This window comes from Choloepus didactylus, chromosome 11 (genome assembly GCF_015220235.1).
Source record: "Choloepus didactylus isolate mChoDid1 chromosome 11, mChoDid1.pri, whole genome shotgun sequence".
Lineage (NCBI taxonomy): Eukaryota > Metazoa > Chordata > Mammalia > Pilosa > Megalonychidae > Choloepus > Choloepus didactylus.
In genome coordinates this window covers 16,243,932-16,271,535 of record NC_051317.1, presented here as the reverse complement: position 1 = coordinate 16,271,535, position 27,604 = coordinate 16,243,932, and the positions used below count along the sequence as shown (strand labels likewise).

Genomic DNA, 27,604 nt, shown 5'->3' with positions numbered 1-27,604 from the left:
GATACGCTCAAGTTTGAGAACTACTGGTCTATGGTATACTGATGCTCAAAACTTAGACATTATAGAGCCTATTCTGGTGAAGCTTATTTTGTCCAGGAGACAAAAAAATCGAGATGAGAATGAAGGATCAGCCCTCACCTATGGTCATATTAACATAATAGCCACAACTGAGTACTTTTCCTTTATTCTAGAACCTCCTGATTCTACTTCCTCAGACTTCTTCCCAAAGGATGGGTTTTTCTTTTTTCCCTCCAGCTGACATGGTGATATTTCAAAACTGTCAGCTTCCACATACAAATACAAATTCCACATCTAAATCCTCAAAACCCCAGGCTGATCTTTAGATCTGTCATCAGCCTGTTCCCTGACAACAGGAAAGTAATGTACTTAAACTGTAGCAGAAAACAAGCACTCTCCCCTTTTCCTTCATTGATCTAAATAATATTTTACCATCTTCCTTGAATATATAGGTCAGTATCTCAAAGCCCTTGCTTGTAAATGGTTCCTCCTACAGCCCCCGACCCCCTAAATCCACGCCTCTGCACTGAAGCCAGTTTGCTCTTGTCTTATTTTCAGTGTCAGTGTGGGTGACAGCCAGTCCAGCTCTCCTTGGATACACCATTTGGCTTTTCACACTCGTGGGAGGAGCGGCTCTGACGGGGTTTTAGCATTCTGACAGGTGTTTGGAATCTTTGTTCTAGTTTCAACCACACATTTCAACGTTTCCCTTACTTTGAACCTTTTGAATTCATTTCTTTCTTCACCTTCTTGTTCCGTCCCCTAAGGGATGACAGCATTTCATGTGGCATAGCTATATCTTAATCCAAATTCTAAGCTAAGAGGCCTGGCGTTCAATGTGAGAGAGAAGATGGAACAGGGTCAGCTCTCCAGAGGACGAGGGTGCTCCTTATGCTCAGAATGGAGAACATCTATGGTTGGTGTGACTGACAATCCCAGGCCTCTAGCCTGCGGGTTACACATTGAAACCCAAATTCCAATTCCTCTTGGCCCCCACTTGCGTTCAGGGAATCCAGCCCTCCACAGGGCCACTCGGGAGCATGTCTGCCTGTGTCCTTTCTCCCTGGCCTCCTATTAGGACATCCAATTCCTGCCACTGCTACCTGGGCCCTTTGGGACAGCCCCTCTCAGCCCAGTGGAGCTCTCCCCAGCCAGGACGAGGCCGAGCTCTCAGGGGCTCAGGGCTGTTTCGAGGCTGACAGCAGAACGGCCAGGAGACAGGGCTCCCATTCTCCTTATCACGTATTATCACCAGGGCCCCCAGCAGCCCTTGTTGAGCCCTGAATCTCACAGTTTCTCCAAATGCCAACCCTTCATTTCCTCACTCTAATCTAGTGGTTTCCAACCCTACCAGACCCAATGTCCCCTTTCATAGCAAATATTTTTAAGCCTCTTTACCCTGAAAAGAAATTCACAGATAATACAACTTACTTAATTTTTTAAAAAATCAATAAATGTTGTAACTATAATATAAAAATAAAGAGAAATAGCATAAATGATATGTATTTCTATGTAGTAAATATAGACATGACTCCACTGGAAGACATCAGGAAGTAGTCAATTGCCTGCACCTGTAGGTAGAATCCCCGTGGATTTGGCAGCTCAAATGTGACTGACACACAAATGGTGTATCAGTGACTCAAATACTGTGTCACCATCTGTGAAATGATTTTCATAAATGGTGAACAACTCCTGGTAATGTTCTGAATGAAACAAAGTATAACCTTCCCTCAGTATACAGAGTACCTGCATTCCTGGAAAAACTGGTACTTTGTATAGGGTAGAGGTAGGATCTAGGCTCAGATTATTATTATATATTATTATTACAAACAGGTTTCTCACTACCTGAATGCCTATGGGGACATTCAAAAGTTGTACAGGATGCGGGACACTGCAGAGCGTTTTGCATTCCTGGCACTCACCCACTTAATGCCAGTAGCACACCTCACTGTGACATTCAAAACAGTCATAAATGTCCAAAGTCCCCTACAGGATGATACCACCAGGGTTTGAGAATTGCTGTGCTGATCTTTCTCTTCAGAGAGATTAATTAGTTAGTTAGGCCTATAGTGGAATGAATACTACCCCATATCCCTCCTTTATCTTCTTCAGGTAGCAAAACTAGCTCTTGAACCTAGTTCTTTCCTCCATTGCTCTTAGAAAACAAGCCCCAGGGCCACTGTCTTGTATCCAAGACAGCACCACTTCACAAGCTGCACAAATACCTAGACTTCAAATTTAATCTGGACTCAGAGGGGATGACGTTCTACATCAACATGAAAAGCCTTTCCTTTTTAGCGCCATTATTTTTATGCCACCATATGCTTCAATGAACTCAGAGAAGTTGGAACTTCCCCAACACTAAGTCATATTTTAGCTGGCAAGCGCAATCTCTTCCCGTGTTTGTTCTTTCACAAAATCAACCAATCTGTAGCAAGTATGCCCATCCTGAACTCTTTTTTCCTCCAACTTTTTATTTTGAAATAATATCAGACTTACAGGACAGTTGCAAAAATAACACAAAAACCAACACAGAGAACTCCAGTATATCCTCTATGCAACACTCTGATTTACCAACTTTTAACATTATGCCACATTTGTTATATCATACCTTCCACCTTATTTGTCTATTCTCTAAATGGTTGTGAGGAGGGTGCATACATCATACTCCTGAACACTTAATACTTCCATGGATATTTTCTAAGGATAGGATATTCATTTATGTAACCTCATTAAGTATAGTTATCAAGTTGAAGAAATTTAACATTGATATAAAGCTTACAGTCTATATTCATCCTGAACTCTTGATGTCTTGATTTGCAGTCTTCACATCCTCAATATCTCATCCCAAGAAAGATCCTGGGGAGGAGAGACATAAGTAAAAGAGAGCCCACTAATTGTATACCATAGATGATTGTATGGTGTGTAAATGTATTTCAATAAAACTGAATTTAATAAAAAAAAAAAAAAAAAAGAGAGAGAGAGAGAGCCCACTAGAGGAAGACCATATGCTTTACTGGAGAGAGCATTACAACTAATTCAAGTTCTGAACTTGGCCAGGTCCATTTTCAACATGGGCTTCAGTTTCCCCAATCAAAATAAGGAAATTGGATTAAATGATTGCTCAGAGGCATTCCAGCTCCCGTAGTGATAGCCCATGATTCAATAGGTCTGGACAAACCCACAAATCAAATCAGCAAAGCATCGACTGAAGGACTTAGAGTTGACTGCATTGCCTTCCCTTAAGCATGTGGTGCTTCAGGCAGCGGCTGCACCATGTGGCACGGTGCATGTAGAGAAACCAGCAAAGTCCTGTGAAGTGTGTGGCTGCTTAGGATGTACTGTGGTCAGAATTTACCTCACAAGATGAGAGGGGCAATGAATTCCAGGTATTTAACATGTTTTTGTCATACTCTGTGGCATGGTTCTAACTCACGTAGAAAGCCAGCTAGAGGAAGTTAGATGGTCTCGGTGAGCCTTCCAGTGGGTTACAGGATCTGGTGTGTTTATCTGACATAGATCCTGGAGCAGGTTACAGATCAGTGACTTGTGGACCTTGGTTGGCATTTTTCTTCTTCTTTGTGTCTGCTTGATTTTTGTTGTCTCCTTCACCCAGCGATCACTTCGGGACGCTGAAGAAACTCTGGTCATTGCCTTGTACGACTACCAAACGAGCGATCCTCAGGAACTAGTGCTCCAGCGCAATGAAGAGTACTACCTGCTGGACAGTTCTGAGATTCACTGGTGGAGAGTTCAAGACAGGAACGGGTAAGGCCCCTTTGTGGCTGCTGTCACAGGATTTGAGATGGTGGTGGGAGCAAAGGAAAGATGGGAATGATTTGCCCTGCGACCACCACAATGAGTTAGGAGAGGAGATCAAAGGCAGAAGGCAAAGGACGTAGTTGAAGGGAAGTTTTCCTCTTCTCAGAAGTGGCTGGGAGGCAGTCACTTGCTACACATGCCCCTTGCACTCCACCTCCAGCACTGGCAGCCCCCAAAGTCGTCTAAAAATCCTCCAGGGTTTTCCACTGATATCCACAGTTTAGGAGAGTAGCAGCTCATTCCACAAAGCACTATTGTTCTTGACTGTTTAAGTGAGGATTAAGATACATTCCATTGTGAAGTGCTTATTTTGATGGTAAGAAAATGTGTGCAGAAGGAGCATCAGAAAGAAGACAGTAAAGATTTCGTTGTAATTACAACCACTGAGCTAGCCATTCAAACGATTCATGGAGAAAGTAAAGTTGTGCAAAACTGATTGCCCACTACGGAACTTTTGAATGGAAAAATCTTATGAGCCATCTATAATCTGAAATAGAACAAAATTACTGTTATTAACCTTCAGACTGCTATAGGAGATATATGACTTACATACCAGTGCCTAGTTAAAATACATCAGCTTCACACTGCTTTATAAGACTTTTTCCCTTCTTAATATAACAGAGGCCTGTACTAATTCCCTGAAATATTCTCCAGAATATGATTTCAATGGCTGCATAAATCCAGCACATAAATGTACTATAATTTAACAAATTCCCTCTTGTTGGGCATTTAGGTTGTTTCCAACATTTTGGAAATATTAATAAAACCACAATGAACCTCTTTGTATTTTAATATTAAGAGTTTACATGTTTAAATGTAGTTATTCCTTTAAAAGTATAAAAAAAGAAAGAGAAAATACCCTATCATTGCAACATCTGGATAGCCTACATCAATGTTTTATTTTTTAAGAAAACTGATAGTACAAAGAAACATCTATGAAAAATAAGCAACTCTCTTTGCCTCCCACATCAATTCCAACAGTAATCACTATTAACACTTTCTTGTGTATCCTAGAAAAAAGTCAGACATCTACAAACACATCCTTTTTAAATTTATACTAAGGTGATACATTCTGCTCTTCACCATGCTTTTAAGCTTCAATGATATATCTTGGAGATCCTTTCATATCAGCACTGCAGACCAATCTCATTTTTAAAATAATTGCATAGTGTTAGAATGTATGATTTTATTGTAAATATTTAAACCCTCTTTTACTGTAGGACATTTAGTTTCCAGGTTATTTGTTTGTTTTCTTTGTTATTTCAAAAAAACTGCAATGAAGATCTTTTGCTCATGTATCTTGGCAATCTTTTGAGAGTATATATTTCTATAGGACACATTTTTAACTGTGGAAATGTTGAGTCAGAGTATGTGATATCTTAATGCTGATAGATAATCCCCTCAAAGTTTGCTAAATTTAAATTCCCTCCAGCAGGGTTATGGGAGTGCCTGTTTTGTTACACTCGCCTACACTGGAGATCATCAAACTTAAAAAAACAAAAAACAAAACATTCTGATGGGTTAAAAAAAAAAAAAAAACACAGAGTGCAAATATCTTTAAAGTTCTACCTTTTAAATACATCAAAATGTACATTTTCAAAGTGTCTTCTTTTTAAGCAGCCTTATCAACCCCACTGCTGGGACAGGGGCAGAGAGGGTGGTAAAGTGTGTTGTAAATTGCTAGCTAACAAAAGACCTCAAAGCCCCTCATTTGGCAAATGAGGCCAGTCACATCAGCCTCTCTGTCTATTATGGAGAGACCCAAATCGGAAGTAGGCTCAAAGCTGCCTGTGTCTATCAGAGGAACTAACTTGCTCAGAAATTTATCAGTTCAATCATCTGGCATTGATTTAGCAGCCCTAATCTACCAGGAAATTTCTTCTCCTAGGTCTTACTTCCCCAAACGACAGTTTACAATTTGTTCAGTGGTCTGTGGAAAGGCTCAACTCTTTGCACTTCAAGGGGCATCAAGCTGACACCCCTTGGCCAGTTGGCATTATGGGAATTTCCCTGGTTTGCTTTGTAATCGCGTGGTATAGTGGAAAGTACACCAGATGGGGAGACAGAAGAGCTGGACTTCAACATCAGCTACTCTTGTTGTAAGTGACTTTAGTCAAGTCACTTAACATCTCTGAATCCATTTCCTTCTCTGTAAAATGCAGATGCTAATATCAGTTTCATCTATCTTACAGTGTTGAGAAAATCAGTGAGACGATGGAAGTGAAAGGGCTTCGTAAATTCTATATCCACTTTCAAGTGAAGAGAATAATCATCATCTGTGTAGACAGCCCAGCTTTGGTTGGCATATTAAAACAGTTTTCCCACCTGAAAGCAAAAATGTTATTTGATCTATTAATGTAATTGTAAACATTTGGTCTAGCAAAGACAGAAATAATTACAGGAATTCCAAAAGGAGAGCTACAAAAGGAATGGCAAATAAGTTTCAGAACAAGCTAACCCCCATCACTTGGCCATGGCTGCCTTGAGCACTGTGTTAAGGATGATTCGAGGCCTGATGTTCAGTTCTTTAAAGAAACGGAGCCATGCTTGACTAGCAGTGTCTGCCATGGGCAAAAGATATGAGCTAACTATCATGTATTTGGCATCTCTGTTCTTTATTTATTCAGAACCTGATGAAATGGATTATGCATTCCCCATTAAACACAATCACTATACTGAGAAATGATCTTTTATAAGAAATTAAAACACATTATGGAGTAAGAAGCAAGAAACCACCAGGCATCACTTTAAAGATTGGCATAGTCTAGAGGGATTTTATGGATAATCTAGCTTAGGTCCTTCATTTTACAGGTACGGAGCCAGAGGCCTGGAGACAGGAAGTGACACTTCTTTCTTCTGGTGATACCAAATGAGATAATGAATGTGAAAGTGCTTTGAAAACGACAAAGCTACACACATACATGAAGTCTTTTTATATCCTTATTTTTAAAAGTCTTTTATATTCTTATTTAAAAAGTGACTTCCACCAAAACCAACTTGACTTCATCATTTATTGCTCATGTTTATACCATTTACATTTGATGTTCAATGAACAAAAAACATTAGAGGGACCTTGAATTTAAAAGCCTCCAATACTGACTGGTAATAGCTTTTGGGACTTGTGGTTGGAAAGTAATTTTTTATAATTTAATTATTTTGGTTTTCTGACTATAAAGTGGAAAAAATACTGATTATCACATGCAAAAATGTTTGCTCATAGCAAATAGAGACTAAACACTAATCTTTTTCTTTTCCAGTAAAGGAAATTTCACAATGAGGCAAGTAACTAGCAGCACTTTTTTTTACATTCAGTTTTATTGAGATATATTCATATACCATACAGTCATCCATGGTGTACAATCAGCTGTTCACAATATCATCATATAATTGTCATTCATCACCCCAATCTATTTTGGAACAATTTCTTTACACCAGAAAGAATAATAAGAAGAATAAAAATAAAAGTAAAAAAGAATTCTTAAATCATTCCCCGCATCCCATTTAGTTTAGTTTCATTTAGTTTTTGACCCATTATTCAACTCATCCATCCATACACTGGATAAAGGGAGTGCAATCCACAAGATTTTCACAATCACACTGTCACCCATGTAAGCTACATTGTTATACAATCATCTTGTATTGTATGAGAGTCCAGGCTGCTGGGTTGGAGTTTGATAGTTTCAGGTATTTACTTCTAGCTATTCCAATGCATTAAAATCTAAAAAAGGTTATCTATATAGTGCGTAAGAATGTCCACCAAAGTGACCTCTCAGCCAGTGAAACTTTATTTCATTTCATTTCACCTCCCCCTTTTGGTCAAGAAGTTGTTCTCAGTCCCACAATGCCGGGTCCAGATTCATCCCTGGGAGTCATATCCTGTGTTGCCAGGGAGATTTACACCCCTGGGAGTCAGGTTCCACATAGTGGGGAGGGCAGTGAGATCAGCTGCCAAGCTGGCCTAGCTAGAAAGAGAGGGCCACATCTGAGCAACAAAGAGGTACTCGGGGAGACTCAGGCACAATTATAAGTAGGTTCAGCCTCTCCTTTGCAGTGATGAGCTTCGTAAGAGCAAGCCCCAGGAGAGAGGGCTTGGCATACCAAGCCGTCAGTCCTCAATGTCTGTGGGAACATCAGCACAATCCAGGTGAGGAAGTCCAACACTTCTGCATTTTCCCCTAGCTCCCCAGGGGAGCCCTGCATATATATTTTTCTTCTCTGCCCAAATTACTTTGGGATGTGTCGCTATTTCACACTAACCTATAAAATCCTGCACCAAATAAACATCTCTTCCCTTGGTCTCATATGGAAGTTGACATTTTAAAACACAGTCAGTATAGAGCTTTACCCTTTGACCTGATTTGCCCTAGTTCTAACCAGCTCTGCTTTATTCATATCTCTAATTGAAGTCTGCACACTTTTTCAGCTTTTTAAACAGTTACTAGCAGCACTTTTAAAATAAAATGGCCTCTTATTTATTATGGTTCAAATTTTACTGATGAAATCTATTCCCTTTAACAGATGGCAGGTTGTTTTTAGTTTTACAAATTCCTGTATTCTAAAACTTTAAAATATAACTAATGCCAAATAATGTGGGATGCCTACATTTTTAAATGACTTTTAGTGGATTAAGCCTATAAAAGGTGATGTGAAAATTCGTTCTATATTAGTCTAAACACTAATTTCTCTTTTCACAGGCATGAAGGTTATGTACCAAGCAGTTACCTGGTGGAAAAATCTCCAAATAACCTGGAAACCTATGAGTAAGATTATTTTATTTCTTTTCCAAAAATATGGTACTAAGAAGTCCTGCCTAGGTGGGAAGTAAATTACAGGTTCTCTTTTCTTGATCCACTTTCTCCTTCCTCATACTACAGCCCCGAACTAGAAGGAGGGAGAAGGTGTGTGTACTTACCTCCCCTTATATCCAAAGGATGGCTTTGGGATGCCTGAGCAGATTGTGGTAAAAGGAAATGTTTCTACTGGGAATCCCAGAAATATTGGTTTGACTTGAAAAGGAAAATCATTATGAACACTAGATCAAATACAAACAGATTTAATGCCGTGCTTCCAATTCCAAAACAACACACTAATAGGTATTACATATCTGCTTAGACTGAGCTAAGTGCTTATTCACAAGATACCATCTACGAGAGTCTGCATGCATGTGGTTTTAATGGAACTGCCTAATATTTAATAAAATTCAACTGTAATGTACAAAGTATCACCGTGTCCATGTTTCCTAGCCAGGCTGCTGGAGGGCCCAGAAGCAGGGACACCAGAAACACCTCCATAGCAATCAAGTGCACACCTAGCACCCTGATCTTGGTTTCCAAATAACATTTTCACTAAAAAGAATCAGGACTTCTTGGAGAAGTGACTTGGAGATTCCAAGGTCGCAGCAAGATTAATCTGGAACATCTTGTGCCAGCAATAAAGAAGTATTTTTTTAAGTGATGTGGATATATCAGATAAACACAGAAGTCAGCTTACTGAGGCTCCCCTGAGCCAAATCTGGGACAATTTGAGTGACAAAATAAATAAATGACTGGACAGTGATGGACTACAATCCATTGGATAAACTAAGAATCCAAAGTAAATAGACCCATAGATAGACAGTATGTAAATAAGTAAACAAATAGATAAAAGAAAACTCTTTCTTACAATAAAACGCCAACTAAGGAATGCAGAAGAAATGATAAAGTTTAAAAATTACCATTTTATCACTCAAAGTATTAATTGATTCAGGCAAGAATCATCAATGCACGTCACAAGTAGGGAGTAAGTTTGATGCGCACAGGATATTTACACAGACTCAAAGTATCTTCTCACCAATCACTGCTTAATCACAAACTGGAGAGACCTGGTAGACCCCATCTTTACCAAGGGCACCAGTAACAAGACAAACAGACACCACGAGTCTCCCAACAGGATGCACTGAGAAGGACACAGCATCACTTCCAAGGTATTACTGTCCAAAATGCATAACCTGCATTTGATCAGGAAGAAATATCAGACACATCCAAATGGAGGGACGTTCTACAAAATAACCAGCCTGTGCTCTTCAAAAATGTTAATAATACCATGAAAGACAGGAAAGACTGACAAATCCACATTAAAGGAGACTAAATGCCCTGGTAATCCTGGATTGGATCTTGAATCACTGAAAAAAAAAAGAATTATTCCAAAAACATTATTGGAAAAAATAGATGAAATTTTAATATTGTCTTAAATTAGATGATAATATAGTATCAATGTCAAATTTCATGATTGGGGTCATTGTGCTGTGTTTACGTATGTGTACATTCTATTTCTTAAGAAATACATATTGAAGTATTTAAGAGTCAAAGTTTACTCTCAAATAGTCCAGGGGAAAAATGTCTATCTCTATACATCTATCTACAGAGAACAGTAAAACAAATTTGCAAAATATCAGCAATTATTTCAGCTGTGTTAAGCATACATGGGAGTTCTTGTATACTGTTTTACAACTTTTCTTTAAATTTGGAATTGTTTAAAATATAAAAAAATTTAAGTACTCACCAAATATAAGATACCAGAATTGAATAACACCATCTGAGGACTTGTATTAACTCATTAGGGTTCTTAATAGTTAAAATGTTGGTAAGAGTTATTTGTTGATGAAATTCTAATAGATTTGATAGTGCAAAGCTATCATTTTTTGAAAAGTCTCATCTGACACTCATTTTGAAATGAATGCCTTAAGCATGTTCAAGTAGCCCCGCCCCCTCAGCTAACAGAAGCCATCATTTCCTAGAATATTTGAACTGAACTAAAACATATGTGATAAGGTTAAATAAAATAATTGTTTTCCTATATAGTCAATGCCTCTAGAAAATAAATAGGCATGAATGTCAAACGTCCACTAAGCTGGGAAGTTGTGTTTGTAATTTTTTTTCTTTTCATCACAAAGTCTTTGTTTGTGATAGAGAGACAAACTCAAAATTCCGGGTATAACAATAGGGAATGGTGGGGTCTGGGGCAAGTTAACGAGTATGTAAAGGTAATCTAAGTCATTTTTAAAATACACTGTACCATACAAGCAGTTTCTGTGCCCTATTTATCCTATAGGCTGTCCGTTTGCATCCTTCAGATTATAGAAGCACAGCTAGAGAACAAAATAACTTACAAACAAAGATATTTAGTACACATCTGAGTATATAAAAAATACTCAATTTGATGACTAATTTTGGGTGATTTCTGCCTACAAACTCAGAAATGCAGCACTGGGAACATACTCATGTGATTAGTTTTAATTCAGGTTTCCTGCCTTATTTGGGGGGGGGGGGCATTGACCCTTGTGTGAGTTGCCTCACCCTGTTCGCCCTCAGATCCCTTCTTTATAAAATGAAGGGTCAGACAAAATGAAGGAAGGCAAATTGTGGCACTCTTGCTGACACTTCCTCCCCACACACTGAACTCAGGGAAGACATCACCATTAGACAGTGGCACTCTTCCCCACTGGGACCAGAAGTGGCCTCAAAATTCTTTTCAATGCACAGCTCAAGACAGCCACTACCAATCACTGGTGTTTGCATGTGGAATGAAACATATTTTCCAGCCCTCAACTAGATCTTCTCATATAATGTTAAAAAGCTCAGATGAGAATAATGAGGCCAGTGCTTGCTTGACCGAACAGCTGGACACCATAACCCGGTCAAGTTGACACAGGAACTTAACCATCACAACCATACTTTGGTCACCCTCAGCAGAAAACTGCAGGTGGGGCAACTCAAAATTTTTGTCACTCTGCAATGTTTGCAAAAGGCTGTGAAAGCACTTGGGTATTGATTTTGCGGTTATGAATAAACTTTAGTGAGGGTGAATTTGAAAATATGGAATCTGTGAATAATGAAGATGGACTGTAGTCTAGGATCCCCATTAAAATCCAAGGGTTAAGCAACGTGTATAACTGGAGTATGGGGATGAGGGCCATGTCCAAACTCCTTCTTGAAGTTTTAGATTCATTGACAAATCAAGTGTAGGAAGGGTTGAGCATGACTCCAGGGCAGTGAGAGACATCCCAGATGCCTGCAGTCCCAACACTCATACTTGGCTGAAGTCCTTGGCCTGAGTATCCTCAATTAACTGGATGATAACTATCTTCTCCCATAGTTAAATATCTTTCAATCTGGGAAGGTATATAATTATATGTTGAAAACTTTATCACATTAATATGAAATTTGTTAAGGAGGATATGTACATATTTAGTATCTTGGGTTCTTTAAATAATTAAGAGAATTTGGTCTATTGGTAACACCAATTTAAGTTGTGAAACTGAATAATTTAGTCTTCTGATTAAAAAAAAAAGAATTCAGAAGAATCCACTAATTCCCTCATTCATGACTACTCTCAAATAACCAATAAGTTTGATAAGTGGTATTCATTCCCCACCCAAAACCTCTCTCCTCCTGGATTTATTAATTTCCAAAACTGACAATCATTCTGCCTCCTCGTATCTAGTAAGTGACCAGGGAGGCAGGACGGTGACTTGAGTATTTTTAGTAAAAAACAAAACAAAAACACAAAAACCTTCAGCCCTAGAAATAACTCAATAGTCTCTTTTTTTAAACCACTTTTTAGTTGTTTTCAATCAGACACCAAAATTTTTAAAATAGTATAATTACTCTGCAAAAAATCTTGAAGACCAGTTTTAATGATAGAAATACTTCAGTTGTTTTTAAAAGATATTTGCTAAACTTTCAAATCTTTGTTAAATTTTTATAGCTGGCCTAGCATTATCTTATTTATAACCACCCACTGAGTTCTGGAATGGAGACAAAGGTAATGTTTTCTGAAACCATATTATGGAAAATTTCCAACATACACAAAAGGAGAGAAAATAATAAATGAACTTCCATGCATCCAATATGCAGTTTCAACAATTATCAATATTTTGCCAATCCTGTTTCATTTGTTCCCCTCCTATTAAGCATTTGATTACTTGCAAAGATATCATGATTTTGCCTTTGAGTTTGAAAGCAGAGGTAGAAGCAGAAAATGATCAAATGATTTTCCAGCATTAATTATATTTTATAAGTATATAATAGGATTTTTAAAAATGTCATTGACACATGACTTTTTCCTGCTCTCAGGTGGTACAATAAGAGTATCAGCCGAGACAAAGCTGAAAAACTTCTTTTGGACACAGTAAGTCTCCTTAACCATGTCCTTTTTTTTTTGTTTTTTCTTTTGTTTTTATAAGAAATTTTATTTTGAAAATTCAAACTTACAAGAACAGTTGCAAAAACAGTACAAACCCCATACACAGAACTCCAGCATACCCCAACCACCTCCCCCGATACCCCGATCTACCACCTTTAACATCCTGTCACACCACCATTTCTTTCTTTCTTTCCCTCCCTCCCTCCCTATCATCCATCATCTATTGCTCTGTCTTCTGAACATATGAAAGGAAGCTCCACACATCCTTAAAAAAACAATATAATTCACATATACATTTCCCATGAACAAGAACATTATTTTATGCAATCCCATTGAACGCAGCTAAGTTCAAGAAATTCAACCTTGATACAAAGCTTACATTCTATATTTCCTTTTTTTTTTTTTTTTTCCACTTAAGTCCCATCTGTGTCCCTTTGAGCCTCCTCTCCTCCATCCTCAGATCCCATCCAGGATCATCCTTGGCATTTAATTGTCATCTACTTAGACTTTTTTTTTTTTTCAATTGTGGAAACATATATACAGCCTAAATCTTCCCATTCCACTCCCTCCCTAGCATTCCATTAGTGGGATTAATCACATTTAGAATGTTGCAATGCTATCACCTTCCCACCATCCCTTTCTAGAAGTTTCCCTTCACCCCAAACAGAAACCCTACACTCATTTCTTAACTCCCCATTGCCCCTTCCCCCACTTCTCAGAACCCCTACTCTACTTTTCATCTCTATGGTCATATTCTCTGACACTTTTTGTTTACCATGGGGCTCAAATTTAGCATCTTAAATCTATAACAATCTTGTTTTTCTTTGATACCAACTTAACTTCAATATGACACACAAACTATGTTCCTATACTCCCTCATTCCCCCACTTTTATGTAGTTCTTGTCAAAAATTACGTATTTTACATTAAGTCCAAAACCACCGATTTATCATTACAGTTAATGTATTTTAGATCCTGTAGGAAGTAAATAGTGGCGTTACAAATCAAAAATACTGTAGTATTGGTATTTATATTCACTATGTGATCTTTAGTGGTACCCTTTATTTCTTCATGTAGTTTCAGTCAATTGTTTAGTGTCCCTTCCTTTCAGCCTGCTCAACTCCCTTTAGCATTTCTTATAGGGCTGATCTACTGGTGGTGAAGTCCCTCAGCTTTTTTCTCTGTTGGTAGGGCTCCCTTTAGTATCTGAAGTAGGGCAGGTCTTTTATTAGCAAAATCTCTCAGCATTTGTTTGTCTGTGAAAAATTTAAGCTCTCCCTCAAATTTGAAGGAGAGTTTTGCTGGATAAAGTATTCTTGGATGGCAATTTTTCTCTCTCAGAGTTTTAAATTTGTCATGCCACTGCCTTCTCACCTCCATGGTGGCCGCTGAGTAGTCACTACTTCGTCTTATGTTGTTTCCTTTGTATGTGGTGAATTGCTTTTCTCTTGCTGCTTTCAGAACTTGCTCCTTCTCTTCAGTATTTGACAGTCTGATCGGAATATGTCTTGGAGTGGGTTTATTTGGATTTATTCTATTTGGAGTTCGCTGGGCATTTATGCTTTGTGTATTTCTATTGTGTAGAAGGTTGGGGACGGTTTCCCGAACAATTGCTTTGAATACTCTTTCTAGACCTTTACCCTTCTCTTCCCCTTCTGGGACACCAATCAGTCTTAAATTTGGATGTTTTATTTTATCTATCATATCCCTGAGATCCACTTAGATTTTTTCGATTTTTTTCCCATTCTTTCTTTTGTTCTTTCATTTTCTGTTCTGTGGTCCTCGAGGAGGCTGAGTTGTTGTTCAACCTCCTCTAATCTTGTATTATGAGTATCCAGAGTCTTTTTAATTTGGCCAGCATTTTCTTTTATTTCCATAAGATCTTCTATTTTTTTATTTACTCTTGCAATTTTTTGTTTATACACTTCTAGGGTCTTCTTTATGTACTTTATATCCTGTGCCATGCTCTTCTTCATGTCCTTTATATCCTGAGCCATGCTCTTGTTGCCTGTCTGTAATTCTTTGATTAATTGTGCCAAGCACTATGTGTCTTCTGAAACTTTTGATTTGGGTGTTTTGGTTTGGGTTCTCCATATCGTCTGGTTTTATCATATACTTTAAGATTTTCTGTTGTTTTTGGCCTCTTGGCATTTGCTTTACTTGATCCCTAATTTGACAGTACTGCAACTTAGTGGCATACACTTTCTCTAACTAACCAGCAGATGGCGTCTGTGAGTCACCTATTCCCCTCCAGTCAGTTCTCCCCCACTTTGTCTTTGTGGAGTGTGGGGGTCTGATTCTTGTGGGATCCAATTGGTGCACCAATTTTGGGTGTGTTTTTGGTGCTGTCTGCCCTGAATTGGGGGCATGTGTCTGGGTGGTTAGGCAGGCAGGACAGCTTTAATAATCAAACCTCCCAGGTGTTCCCGGAGATTTAAGGCTGTTGCAAGAGCCTAAGCCTTCATTTCAGTCTTTCCACCGATTGTCTCTGCCATTGGCCCACAAGTCCTTGGTATTGGTGTAGGTTCCCTGGGGTTTCCAAGTGGTTCCCCCTTCCCAGCTGTGCTCTTCCAGTACCTCTGCTGAGGGAGGGCCGTGCCACGTCACTAGGGCGCACCGGCCTCCAGGGAAGCCCTGGGTCACTGGGCCATGCAGTGGCGCTCCCAGCCCGCTTCAAAGACGGTTGAATGGGACATGCTAACTTCCCCATTTTTGCACAGCTCCACCCTCCCAGCTCCAGGACAATCAGCTGTTGGTGTATGAAACGCCACTGTCCACAGCCGATATTGTGGCTTGTGTGTAGTGCTGCAGGAAAGATTCCCTGTCACACTGGGTTTCTTGGTGCGGCTCTGGGCTGCAGGTCTGGCCCCGGGCAGGAGCGTCCCCCACCCGCTGGGGAGATGGCTGCAAGGAATGCGGTTTTTTTTTTCTCCTTTTGGCTCCCTTCTGCTCCTCTGGTCTCGAGACAATCAGCAGCGGGTGTGGGAAGGGGAATCCTCCACGCCAGACACCGAGACATTATCCCAGCCCACTCCCGCCATGCCTCACTGCACAACTCTCCCCGTCATATCTGCAGCCACTCCCAGGCTTCTTTTTTTTAAAGAACTAGTCCATCTCCAAATGCCAGCCCACCGTTTCCTCACACCGCAGCACGGGACTTTCAGCTGACTCACTTACTCGTTTCAGAATGCAGGCTCCTGGTTTCACCAAATGCACATTCCCTGTGGATTTAGCAGACCTTGTCCGACAGGTGCATCACTGGTAGTGGTGTTCTGGGTCACTTTCTGGTTTTTATCTAGTATTTTTCACGGAGGTATTTTTTTTGCCCTGTCTCACCTAGCCGCCACCTTAGGTTCTCCTCTCATTAATCCCATGTCCTTTTATTTAAAATAAAATGAATTGTACCATTTGTTCAGCCATGCTATGGTTTATGCTAATGCAGTGGTTGATATATTGGATTAACTGTCATTTTCATGTCTGGTGAATAAAATCTGGGGATTTACAGGATTAGTAAAGTGCAGGATAAATGAATCACTAGCAAAAACTTTAAAAAGCAAACAAAAAAATGCAAGTCCAATTTTTTATTATTATTAGAGTCCACAGCCATCAAATTACTCTGATTGCTGTAAAAGGTTTCTAAATGCTTACTCTTGATTTCTCTTTTTTGTCTAGTGGTAGAAAGGTAACAATTTACCATCTGGCACCAGTCCATGGACTACACTTGGAGTAGCACTGAAAATTGCATATTTATGGCTCTTTCAGACATACTAAATGCATGGAGGTATTGAGAAGAAGCCTTCCACAGAGAAATCAATTAATTAAGCAATGACTATACCTCAAGCAGTGGTTCGCATAGCTGTCTGAACATTAGAATCACCTGTGAAATATCTATGTCCGGGCCCAGCCCCCAGTTAATTAAATCAGAATCTCTAGTTGGTAGGACCAAGTCATTGGTACTTTAAAGAAAAATCTCTCCAGGTGATTCTAATATCCAGCCTCTGTGAATGACGAGTGCCCTGCACCAGCCTTCCCAGTGAGATCAGTAAGCAGTAGCATGGGTTGATGGAGGCATTAGTCTCCCTATGCTAAAAACTCACCCCCACCCCCTGCCATTTTACCATATACCATTTTTCCACTTTGGTTTGAAGATATTTCCTATCTATAAGTATCTTAAACTGAAAATCTCTCTCAGATGGGATGAATCTAGGTTGACCAACCCCTCCTGGTTTTCCTGAGACTCTTCTATCTGAGAAACCTCTCTCAGTCTTGTGTAAACCCAGATGGCTGTTTGCACTAGAATCTTTTCCAATAACCATTATATTGGACAGTGGCTAGGGGTGAGTCTTAGAGAAAGAGACCTAGGAGGATGTCAGGAAGGGAATGAAGGCCACAGTGGGGAGGCGGAAGGATGATAAATATCATCAAAGAATAATTCAAAGGCCTATAGTTAATTATTAGCATGCGATTTACTCTTGTATGAGGGAAACTGTTAATAGATTGATTTCATTTATGGAAAGCAAAAACAATTTCTATAAGGAAAAAAAGGAAAAAGACGAAGGAAAACCATATTTGGGAACAGAGAACATTAATTTTCTTTCTTTGGGTAAGTCATTGATTAATTGGCCCCTAGCAAAGAGATCAGGTAGGGTGTCTGCCCTTGGGCAGCTTGTTCTTTCCAAAGAGAACAAGCCCAGTTTAGGAATCCCCAAAAGACCTTGTGTGTTTACCCATGATACATGCATAAAGGGCAGTCTTTGCATTGTGTCTGTGATGTAGCATCCATCTCAGCTCTGGAAGGTCATACCATTTCCTTTTTAGGATTTCTCAGTATAAACTCGCTTGCCTTACCATTTTGCTGAGCACAGAGCTAGGCACTTTGGGGTACTTGAGACAGGATCTTTACCCTCAAAGAGGTTTAGGCTCTATTGGGAACCAAGACAAACTCTGAAGAGTTAGATAGTAATTTAAGATAAACTATGTGCATTTATGGGACAGGGTGTAAGTGGCCTAGAGTTCGGAAAAGGCTCCAGAGGAATTGGGGAAACCTTCATGGGGGCAGAGCAATTGAGCTGAGCCTGTCCTGAAAAGGGATCTGGTTCCTCCTCGGTTCTACATCAACTCAGCACTTAATGGTTTCATGCACTTCCCAATAGACCATGCATTAGACTCACTGGGAAACTTTTTAGAAGTACTGATTCCCAGGGCCCACCCCCCGGTCTATAGAATCAGAATCTCCGGAGTTAATTCCTGGGAATCTGTACTTTTTTACAAGTAAAACCTGTGATGCATATGCGGCCATCCCAGCATGTGGCCCCCAATCTGTTACAACAGTATCATTTGATACCAAAGCAAAACTTGACTAATAAGGACTAATTGGGGGGGGGGGGTGCAAAATTAATTAATTTGTATAATTGTAAAATGTATTAATTAATCAACTGAATTATACTGTGTCTTTTTTCAATCACACATCAGTTAATGAAGTGTTGCCTATTAGGAACACTTAAAACACTTAAAATTAAGCTCACATCAATGAGTAACGAAAGATGATTCCTATTTTACAGCAGTTCTTTTGGGGCACTTAAACATATTCTGAACTACTTCATCAAATCCTCTTTTCCTCTTTAGATAATATGGGGGCAAATTTTAGTGGGCCCCTATCAGATTTAGCTGAGATTCTGTGCAGCTGGAACTGAATGACTTTTTTTTTTTTTAATGCTGTTTTTTGCTCTTGCTTGTATGCTGTTTGCAACAATAATTGAATAGCTTCATGGTGTATTTAGTGTCTCCTTCTCTAAGAATTATAAGACCCTCAAGAGATAAATTGATTCATTTCACCTTTTTATTAACTAAAACTCCCAGTGTACTGCCTCATATATGTTTCTCCACTAGAATATAAACACTTTATCTTGTTCCTGCTGTACCTACACACCCCAAACGACATGTAGCACAAAGTAAGTCTCAAAACTCTTTGTTGAATGAATGAATGAATGAATGAATACTTCAAATGATTAATAAATGCTAGCCACTATGCTTAAGGAGAACCAGGCTAATCATGAACATCATCAAAGGAACTTCTTAAAAATACAAAATCCTGGACTCCAGCCCTATACCATGAAAGCCTCTAAAAGTGGCACCTTCGGCATCTAAAGGTTTTAGGTGGAATTTACCCAAGTTTGGGAACTATTGCAAAGTCTCTACTTGGATGTTGCCTCCTCTAAGAAGTGCCTCATGGCTTCTCCCTCCCTTGTCATGCAATTGGTTTAACTTGCCTTTGAATCCTTGTGGTGAGATGCCATTACTCCTCCAGTGGCACTGCTGTCATTCTGCCTTCAATCCCGGCAGTTTCTCTTCTAATCTTAAATTATTTAGGTAGAGGGTCAGTCCCTTGTAAGCAGGGACTCTGTAACTCACTTAGTACACTTAGCAGTACACAGCACATTGGATGACCTGAATTTCAGGCTTATCATATCTCCATGATTCTAAGATGCCATTAGTTCAGATGCATTATTTACTACTGTTAATAACAGGTTTGTTTCAGGAGAAGAAAATAACCATCTCCAGAATGTAAGGTGACTACATGTCACAGACACTCCAAATGTAATGCAGCATGATAAGACCATGAATTATCAGTCAGCTTTTTTGCACAATAATCTCTGTGTGCTGAGATTATCTCTGTAAGGTCACCTTCAAATCACACAAACGAAAATAAAGAAATATACTCCTAACACAGTCAGCATGTCTCAGATGAAAGCAGACAATGAAATTAATACTTTCAATAGATGGTATATCATACTAGGTAATAATGATAACTCTAATAATCCTTGAACTGGTATTACATTCCAGAAACTGTTCTATGCACTTTATTCTTTCTCCTGACACCCTCATAATGGTCATAATACAGATGAGGAAATTGAAACTCATTCATTTAATCAGGAAACATCTGGAATTCATAGAATGATAGACTGTTAAGAGTTAGAATTCCCTTTGAAGATCTAGTCCATCCCCTTTATATTACAGGTAGGTAAACTGAGGCAAAATTTAGAAAGTGAATCAGTAGCAGAATCTAGACTAGAGCAGGGATGAGTCTTCACACACATATGTGCAAGTGCACACACACTCATAGGGTTAATAAGGGAATATCTGGGTTCCTTTCTGTTCTCCCATCCCATCACAGTGATACCTATCATTGGTGTGATATTTTTCTATTGTTGCCTTTTTGTTTTATTTTTCTAGATAAAATAGTAAAAGGTAGACCAAGACCCTGAGTGTGTCCCAAGGGGGTGAAGGTCAAGGCCCCCTGCATGGCAGTGATGTGAGTGGCCATTCTTGAGGCTCTAATATTCTTGGTGGTTGTGACCTCCTCTTAGCTCCTTGCAGGAAGTAGCTGCTATGACACGTGATGGCTGCCTCACTTTTCTCAGAATTCTTGGTGCCTCAGCTCCAAACCAGTTTCCTGTCATATCACTGAATGCCACCCAGAGCAATTCTGATGAAGGAAGAGGGTTTTTCAAAGAAGCTGGGCCTTCCACATTCTGCAGAACTGGCTGCAAACCTGACCTCTCCTTTTTCTGGTACTTATGGATTATTTACTCTTGTTAACAACTGGGCCCTGCTCTGATTATATTTTTTTCCCAGAAAAACAATGGCTTCTTTAATAAAGGAAGAACAACACAATACCAACAAAAACATTAGTTAAGTGGAAGAGAAGTTCACACTCTTCTTCACAGACAGTGGATAAACTTCTGATCTCTTTGGTCTCTGTTTCTTCTGCTCTAGAATAAGTTATAGATTCAGATACAGTCTAAGTCTGCTGAAGTTTTGTTTCTTCCTGCCTTGAGTTTAACCCATTGCATTAGAATGCGACAAGAGCAAAAGCTATACTATTTGGCAAAAAAGGGAAAAATTGTGAAGACAAATATACTACTTGCAGTGCATGGATGAGCCTCACAAACATGGTGTTGAACAAAGGAATTTAAACACAAATCCATTATTCACCATGGCCAAATGGTGGAAAAATCCCAAATGTCCATCAGCTAATGGACAAACAAAATGTGGCATATTCGTCAAGGGAATATTAGTCAACAAAAAAGGTACAAATACATGCTACGACATGGATGAACTTTGAAGACAACATACTAAGTGAAAGAAGCCAGTCATAAAACAACACATGATTAATTATTCCCTTTATGTGAAATATCCAGAATAGGCAAATCCAGAGGCAGAAAGTAGATTAGGATGGCAGGGGTCCAAAAGCAACTGAGATTTCTTTTAGGAGTGGTGGAAATTTTCTAAAATTAGATTATGGAAATGATTGTACAATTTCATAAATTTACTAAAATGATTAAAACAGAATTTATGGTATGTAAATTATACCTTAAAAGCTGTTTTTTTTTAAACTGTATGAAATAATCTGGGCTTTTTTATGTTATATAGATCATTTATACTTCAGAAACAGAATAAACTACTGTCCCCAAAGGAAACAAAAAAATCTTTTTTGAAAAATAAAGTATGTTTAAGGATGATTTGCAAACAAAAGTTGAGGGGACCTTTACTTTTTCATTGGATAAACAGCTTGCATTCATATCTGAGAAAAGGAAAATAAGATTATGGTTAAATCTCGTCTGTCCTCACGGTGCTCCAGATTGTGCAGAGTACATTGTAGAGGATAATTCCACAGGGAGGTTAGCAATGAGGACAAAGGCACACTATTGATCCAGAAAGATTTAGAACTTGTTTTCTTAAATTAAAAAAAAAAAAATGAGGAAATACAAAATAATTAAGGTAAGCTGTGTGTGTATAAAAGACAAAATACCAGGACTGTTTCAGTACATCTTAGAAATTGTCTTAGTTTCTCTGCTACTATGACAAATACCACACAATGGGTTGGCTTAAACAACAGAATTTATTAGCTCATGGTTTCAGAAACTGGAAGGCTTGCTTCCTCCTAGGGCTGGTAGCATTCGGGCTGCCAGCAATCCTTGGGTTCCTTGGTTTTCCACCATACGCCGATATCCTCTCCTTTCTTTTTTGGGTTCCAGGTTATATTGATTTACATCTCTGGCTCCTCCCTCTATCTCTTTCTTTATTTCTGAATTTCTTCGGCTTCTAAAAAACTCCAGTAACCAAGATTAAGACCCAACCTCACTCAGTTGGGTCACACCTTCAAAAGCATCTTCAAGGGGCCCTATTGACAATGGGTTCACACCACAGGAATGCAGATCAAGACTAAGAACAGGTCTGCATTTGGGGTACATAATTCAAGCCACCACAGAAATTTGTCAGGTAGTAGATTTCTTCATTTTCCTTAATTCTACCTTGCTTTCAGGCAGCAGCTTTGGCCACCCAAACTCACAGCCTTGGGAAAGGAGGTCACAGCTGAACAATAGAAACCTGAAGATTCAGGTCTCAGCTTTGAACTTCAAAATAGACTGAAACTCAGAGCACAGATAAAAGGAGGTTTGGGGCTTTAAAAGTCTAACTTTTTAGTACTCAAACCCCAAGTTAAAGGGGTAAACAGTAGTTTTGGTAAGAATGCACAATGGTGTATGGGCCAATTCTCCCCTAACCCTCCCTGCAGAGTTAGGGCTAAGTTACGAGAAGCAGGTTATGACTTCATACAAGGATGAGCTTTTTAACTATCAGCACTATTTCGGAAGACTGTTACAATTAAGCAATACGGCAGGTACCAAACCTGGATATCTATAAGAATCACATAGCAAGCTTTGCCCTGGGGAGTCCAATTTCATAGGTCTGGGGTGAAATGTGATCAGCTGGTTGTTGCTGTTGACATTGCTGTTTAATTCAGATGACTGTGATGATCAATAAAGTTTGGAACACAGGAGTATAAAGAATTGGTTTAGACAGTGTTCCTCAACTGGGAGTGATTTTGTCCCCCAGGGGATATTTGGCAATGCCTGCTCCAGTGGGTAAAGGCCAACGATGCTGCTGAACATCTGCATGCACAGGACGTCTCCCTGCAACAATGGCCCAACATGTCAATAGTGCTGAGGCTGAGCAACCCTGGGCCAGAGAAGCTCTTTAAGGTCCTTTCTAACTCTGAGATTCCATGGTTCAAGCATTAGCATGTCCCTTTATGTGTCCTGTTTTTAGAGTGCAGACAACCCATCTTTGGGGTTTGGGGATGGAGAAGCTTGTGTTGTTCTAGATGTTATATACTTCGCTCTACATACTACAAAGAAATGGCCTCCACACAAGCCTCTTGCCTTACTGACTCTTACTAAGTCTAAGTTAGTAATAGAATTTGAAAATGAGTCTATACCTTCCAACTAACCTGTTACCAGGACAGATTCACAGTTGGGTAGTAACAGAGTGTAAGGCATGAAGAATTCTAAACGAGTTAAGATTTGAAAATTCCCACTGGGAGTTGAATAAACTAGTATATCCATTCTATTGTGCTTATTTCATCAGTAGTGCTGGCAAAATTGTCAAGGTGATAAAAGGTACATTCTTGGGGTGCTCCCTTCTACCTACTCCCTTGTGCATCCAGAAGCTTAATGCTCTTTCACCTTCTGTCCTCCAGCAAAATCAGCATTCTGGAAAGGGTCCGAGAAATGCATTTCATCTAAGGAACTGATAAAGCTTACAGGACTGAAAGTTTTGTGCTTTGGGGAGAACGGAGACATCGCAGAATAGTAGAATGAAAGCAGGCTCTGCTGACATGCCAAGGTTCAAATTTAGCTCCAGTCCTTACTAGTTGTGGGATTGTGGGAATGTCACTTAAGCTCTCTGGGACTCAGTATCCTAATAGCTAGACTGCAATGTTGTAGTGAGGGTTGGAAAATATCTGTAAAGAGTCTGTTGTGTGGTGTGCTCTGTGAGTGCAGAGTTTTTATCTATCTTTATTCACTGCTTTAAACCAGCACTAGAACAGGTTCCCCAACACATGGTAGGAGCTCAAGAAATTTTTGCCGTGTGAATGAATGAAATAGTAGCCATTATTACCAAAAGCCTGCTTTTTGTCCACTGAAATGTTGTATTTCCTCCTTTCACAGGCAAGTAAGTGGATCCTGATTTCCTGGGATCACTAACCTTCCATCCTTTCTAACCATTCCAGGGCAAAGAAGGAGCCTTCATGGTTCGAGATTCTAGGACTCCAGGAACATACACCGTGTCTGTTTTCACCAAGGCCATTGCAAGGTATGGTCCTAACTCAGCTCAGCAATGTGGGAAGGGACCCCTCCGAGGTAGGCAAATAGGGTAATGCACAGCAATATCAGGGAATGGGAAAGGCAGAAGTCACTAGATATTGTATGTTTTCCCTATTCCCTCTGAGAGAGGGAGATTAAGGGCATAACTGAAGGCACATGGCAGGAAAATGACAGAGCTTTGAATGCCAGGTCCTCCTCCCCATTAGCTTCCCTGAATGCAGAGTTCTAGAGAAATAAAATGCCTGGTCCTGTATTTGATGAGTATAATTTAATACATGGAGTGGCAGAAAATATACTTCTGATTGGAAGTGAGAAGCTATGAATTCTAGTCCTGGCTTTGCTAATAAACCTACCTACCATTTATCGAGTCCTTATTAGGTGCCAGGAACTTTACAGACATCATTTCTAAACCCAACAAACCCTTAAGGTAGTTGTTGTTATACTCATTTCACATAGAAGAAACCGGGGATCAAAGGGGTGATGTTCTAGTTTGCTAATGCTACCGGAATGCAAAACACCAGGAATGGACTGGCTTTTAGAAAAGGGAGTTTATTTGGTTACACAGTTACAGTCTCAAGGCCATAAAATGTCCAAGGCAACACATCAGCAATCTGGTACCTTCACTGGAGGGTGGCCAGTGGTGTCTGGAAAACCTCTGTTAGCTGGGAAGGCATGTGGCTGGGGTCTGCTCCAAAGTTCTGGTTTCAAAATGGCTTTCTCCCAGGACATTCCTCTCTAGGCTGCAGTTTCTCAAAAATGTCACTCTTAGTTGCACTTGGGGTATTTGTCCTCTCAGCTTCTCCAGAGCAAGAGTCTGCTTTCAACGGCCATCTTCCAACTGTCTCTCATCTGCAGCTCCTGTGCTTTCTTCCAAGTGTCCCTCTTGGCTGTAGCTCCTCTTCAAAATGTCACTCTCAGCTGCACTGAGTTCCTTATGTTTGTCAGCTCATTTATATGGCTCCAATGATTTAATTTAGACCCACCCTCAATGGGTGGGGTAACAGCTCCATGGAAATTATCTATTTAGAGTCATCACCCACAGTTGGGGGGGGGCACATCTCCACAGAAACACTCAAAGAATTACAATCTAATCACCCCTGATATATCTGTCCACACAAGATGACATCAAAGAATATGGCTTTTTCTGGGGGACATAATACATTCAAACCAGCACAGGTGAGGACCCTCCCTAAGGCAGTGGGGCTTAAGTGGCCAAGCCCTATACATACCAAGCTGACTGCCTGGTCCTCACTGCTCCTTTGCCCTCTCTGGGCCTCAGTTTCCTTCTCTGAAAAACATTGAAGAGACTATCCAGGGCTCATATTGTCTTCTTTTTTTTTTTTTAAATTGAAGCTAATTTTTTAATGCAATAGCTTGGTTTTCACTTTATCAAAAAATTAAAAAAAAAAACAATTCAAACAGCACAAAACAAAGGAATAAGAAAAACAAATAACCTAAAATAACTGTATAACTGTATTGCTTCCAACATGTCCTCATATTGTCTTCTGGTTAGAAAATTCGTAAGAACTGAACAGTTTGGCAAAAACCAAAATCCAATAACAATTAAGAGAAGAGAAAAAATAATTGAGGTGTCCTTAGGCAATACTTATTGGAGGATGGAGGACATGAGCAAAACCTGGAGAAAGGCTGGGCTCAGGCAGGTGGTGAGGAAGAAGGGAGCTGCTCCAGGGATGGGAAAGAACATGAAACACATCACAGGGGGGCCATGCCTCTGCCATGGACAGGGACAGTGAGGAGAGTAACCTGCAGCTCCATGAGGTATGAAGGAGAAAGAATGAGAAGTAAAGTCTGTGTCAGGGTTCCCAAGACCACCCCCAGGTTCTGTGATTCTCTAGGAGGACTCACAGGACTCAGCATATAATCATACTTATGGCTGAGATTTACTACAGCAGAAGGATACAAAGCAAAATCAGCAAAGGGAAAAGACACATGGGGCAAAAGTCTGGAGGAAAGCAGGCACAAGCTTCCAAGAGTCCTCACTCAGAAGCATCACAAAGGATGCAATTAATTCTCCCACGTGTTGTGACAATATGTGTGCAGTGTTAAAATCTACCAGGGAAGCTCATTAGAGACTCAGTGCCCAGGATCTTTATTGGGGGCTGGTCACCTAGGCACCCTCTGACTAGCATGTACCAAAATTCCAGACTCCCAGAAGGAAAGCAGGTATGCAGTATAAATCATACTGTCCGTACAGTTTGGGCACAGTGAGTCACTCTTATCAGTTAGGGAATGCGAGATCCCTCCCAAAATTCAAGTTCCAGAATGCCAGCCAAGGGCCAACTTTGCAAGCAGGTCTTTTTAAGGAGAGCAGCCAGGCTTGCTATGTTAATGCTTTTCTGCAAATATGAAAAGAGCTGTCTATAGGGATAAGCCCTCAGCCTTTTAAGCCTTGGTTTCTTCTGCAAGTAAGTATGAAAGGGCTGAGATGTTTCCTCAATGTATGCTGACAATTGTTATATCCATAGAGCAGGGATGGTGAACATGCAATGCATGAAATTCCATTCCCCTGATTTTGTGGCCATGGGAGAAACATCACTGATCCACCCTGGCACTGTCTCCAGCTAGTTCAAGACGCAGCCAGAGTCTGTCTTAACACAGTGCTCCAAGCACCCATGGCCAAACTGTCAAGAAGGCACGCAAGTTGGAATGTATCTGCCATCCATGTGATGGCTTAAGAAACAAAGCTAATAGGAATCTGATACCAGTAGACATTTTTGGGTCTAAACATGGCATCTTAATAATCACTGCCTTATTCCATTTGATAAGTGAGAACAACCCCTGCATAAAGCACTATCACATCAAAGAAACCAATGACAACCCCAAGAGATATTATGTGGCTGAAAAGTATGTGTTTGATTCCATCCCTCTTCTCATCAATTATCACCAGCACAACGGAGCAGGTGAGTCCTGGAGGACAAGGCCTGCGGCTGGGAGCGGGGATAGGGAATGGGGGTGGGGTTATCTCGCCCTCCCAGGGGAACTTGGAGAAAGGGGCAAAAACCCAGCCTAATTTTTTCAAGTCAGACTGACCATAAATAATAACTAAACATATCAATAGAAATGATGCCAATTATTTGATTATATTACATATTTTCCATTAGCAAATTCTGGTGTTGAAATCATGGAATTTCACCACCTACCCACTTGTTTACGAATCTTTTCATGGAAGGGTATGATTTTGGTGCTTGGGCTTTGAGACTTGTATTTTTGGAATTGTATATTGCATTGGATTAGTTTTTCCTGGTGATTTAACTTGAACAGGTGCCACAGTAAAGCTCTAATCACTGCCTGTCACTTTTCAATCAACACAGGCCTGGTCACTCGACTCAGATATCCAGTTTGTTCCTGGAGACAGAAAGCTCCCATCACAGCAGGGCTGAGATACGGTGAGCA

General features: G+C 39.9%; 1 protein-coding gene across 2 annotated transcripts in view; it reads left to right on the top strand.

Moving 5' to 3' along the window:
* ITK (IL2 inducible T cell kinase) overlaps positions 1 to 27,604 on the top strand; it is a 79,347-nt gene that overhangs the window by 29,424 nt on the left and 22,319 nt on the right. For both annotated transcript variants that reach the window (XM_037798915.1, XM_037798916.1), the window contains 6 exons: positions 3,635 to 3,786; positions 8,535 to 8,600; positions 12,954 to 13,008; positions 24,097 to 24,179; positions 26,978 to 27,111; positions 27,523 to 27,597. In XM_037798915.1, coding sequence (XP_037654843.1) covers positions 3,635 to 3,786; positions 8,535 to 8,600; positions 12,954 to 13,008; positions 24,097 to 24,179; positions 26,978 to 27,111; positions 27,523 to 27,597 — 565 coding nt within the window. The remainder of the gene's footprint in view (positions 1 to 3,634; positions 3,787 to 8,534; positions 8,601 to 12,953; positions 13,009 to 24,096; positions 24,180 to 26,977; positions 27,112 to 27,522; positions 27,598 to 27,604) is intronic.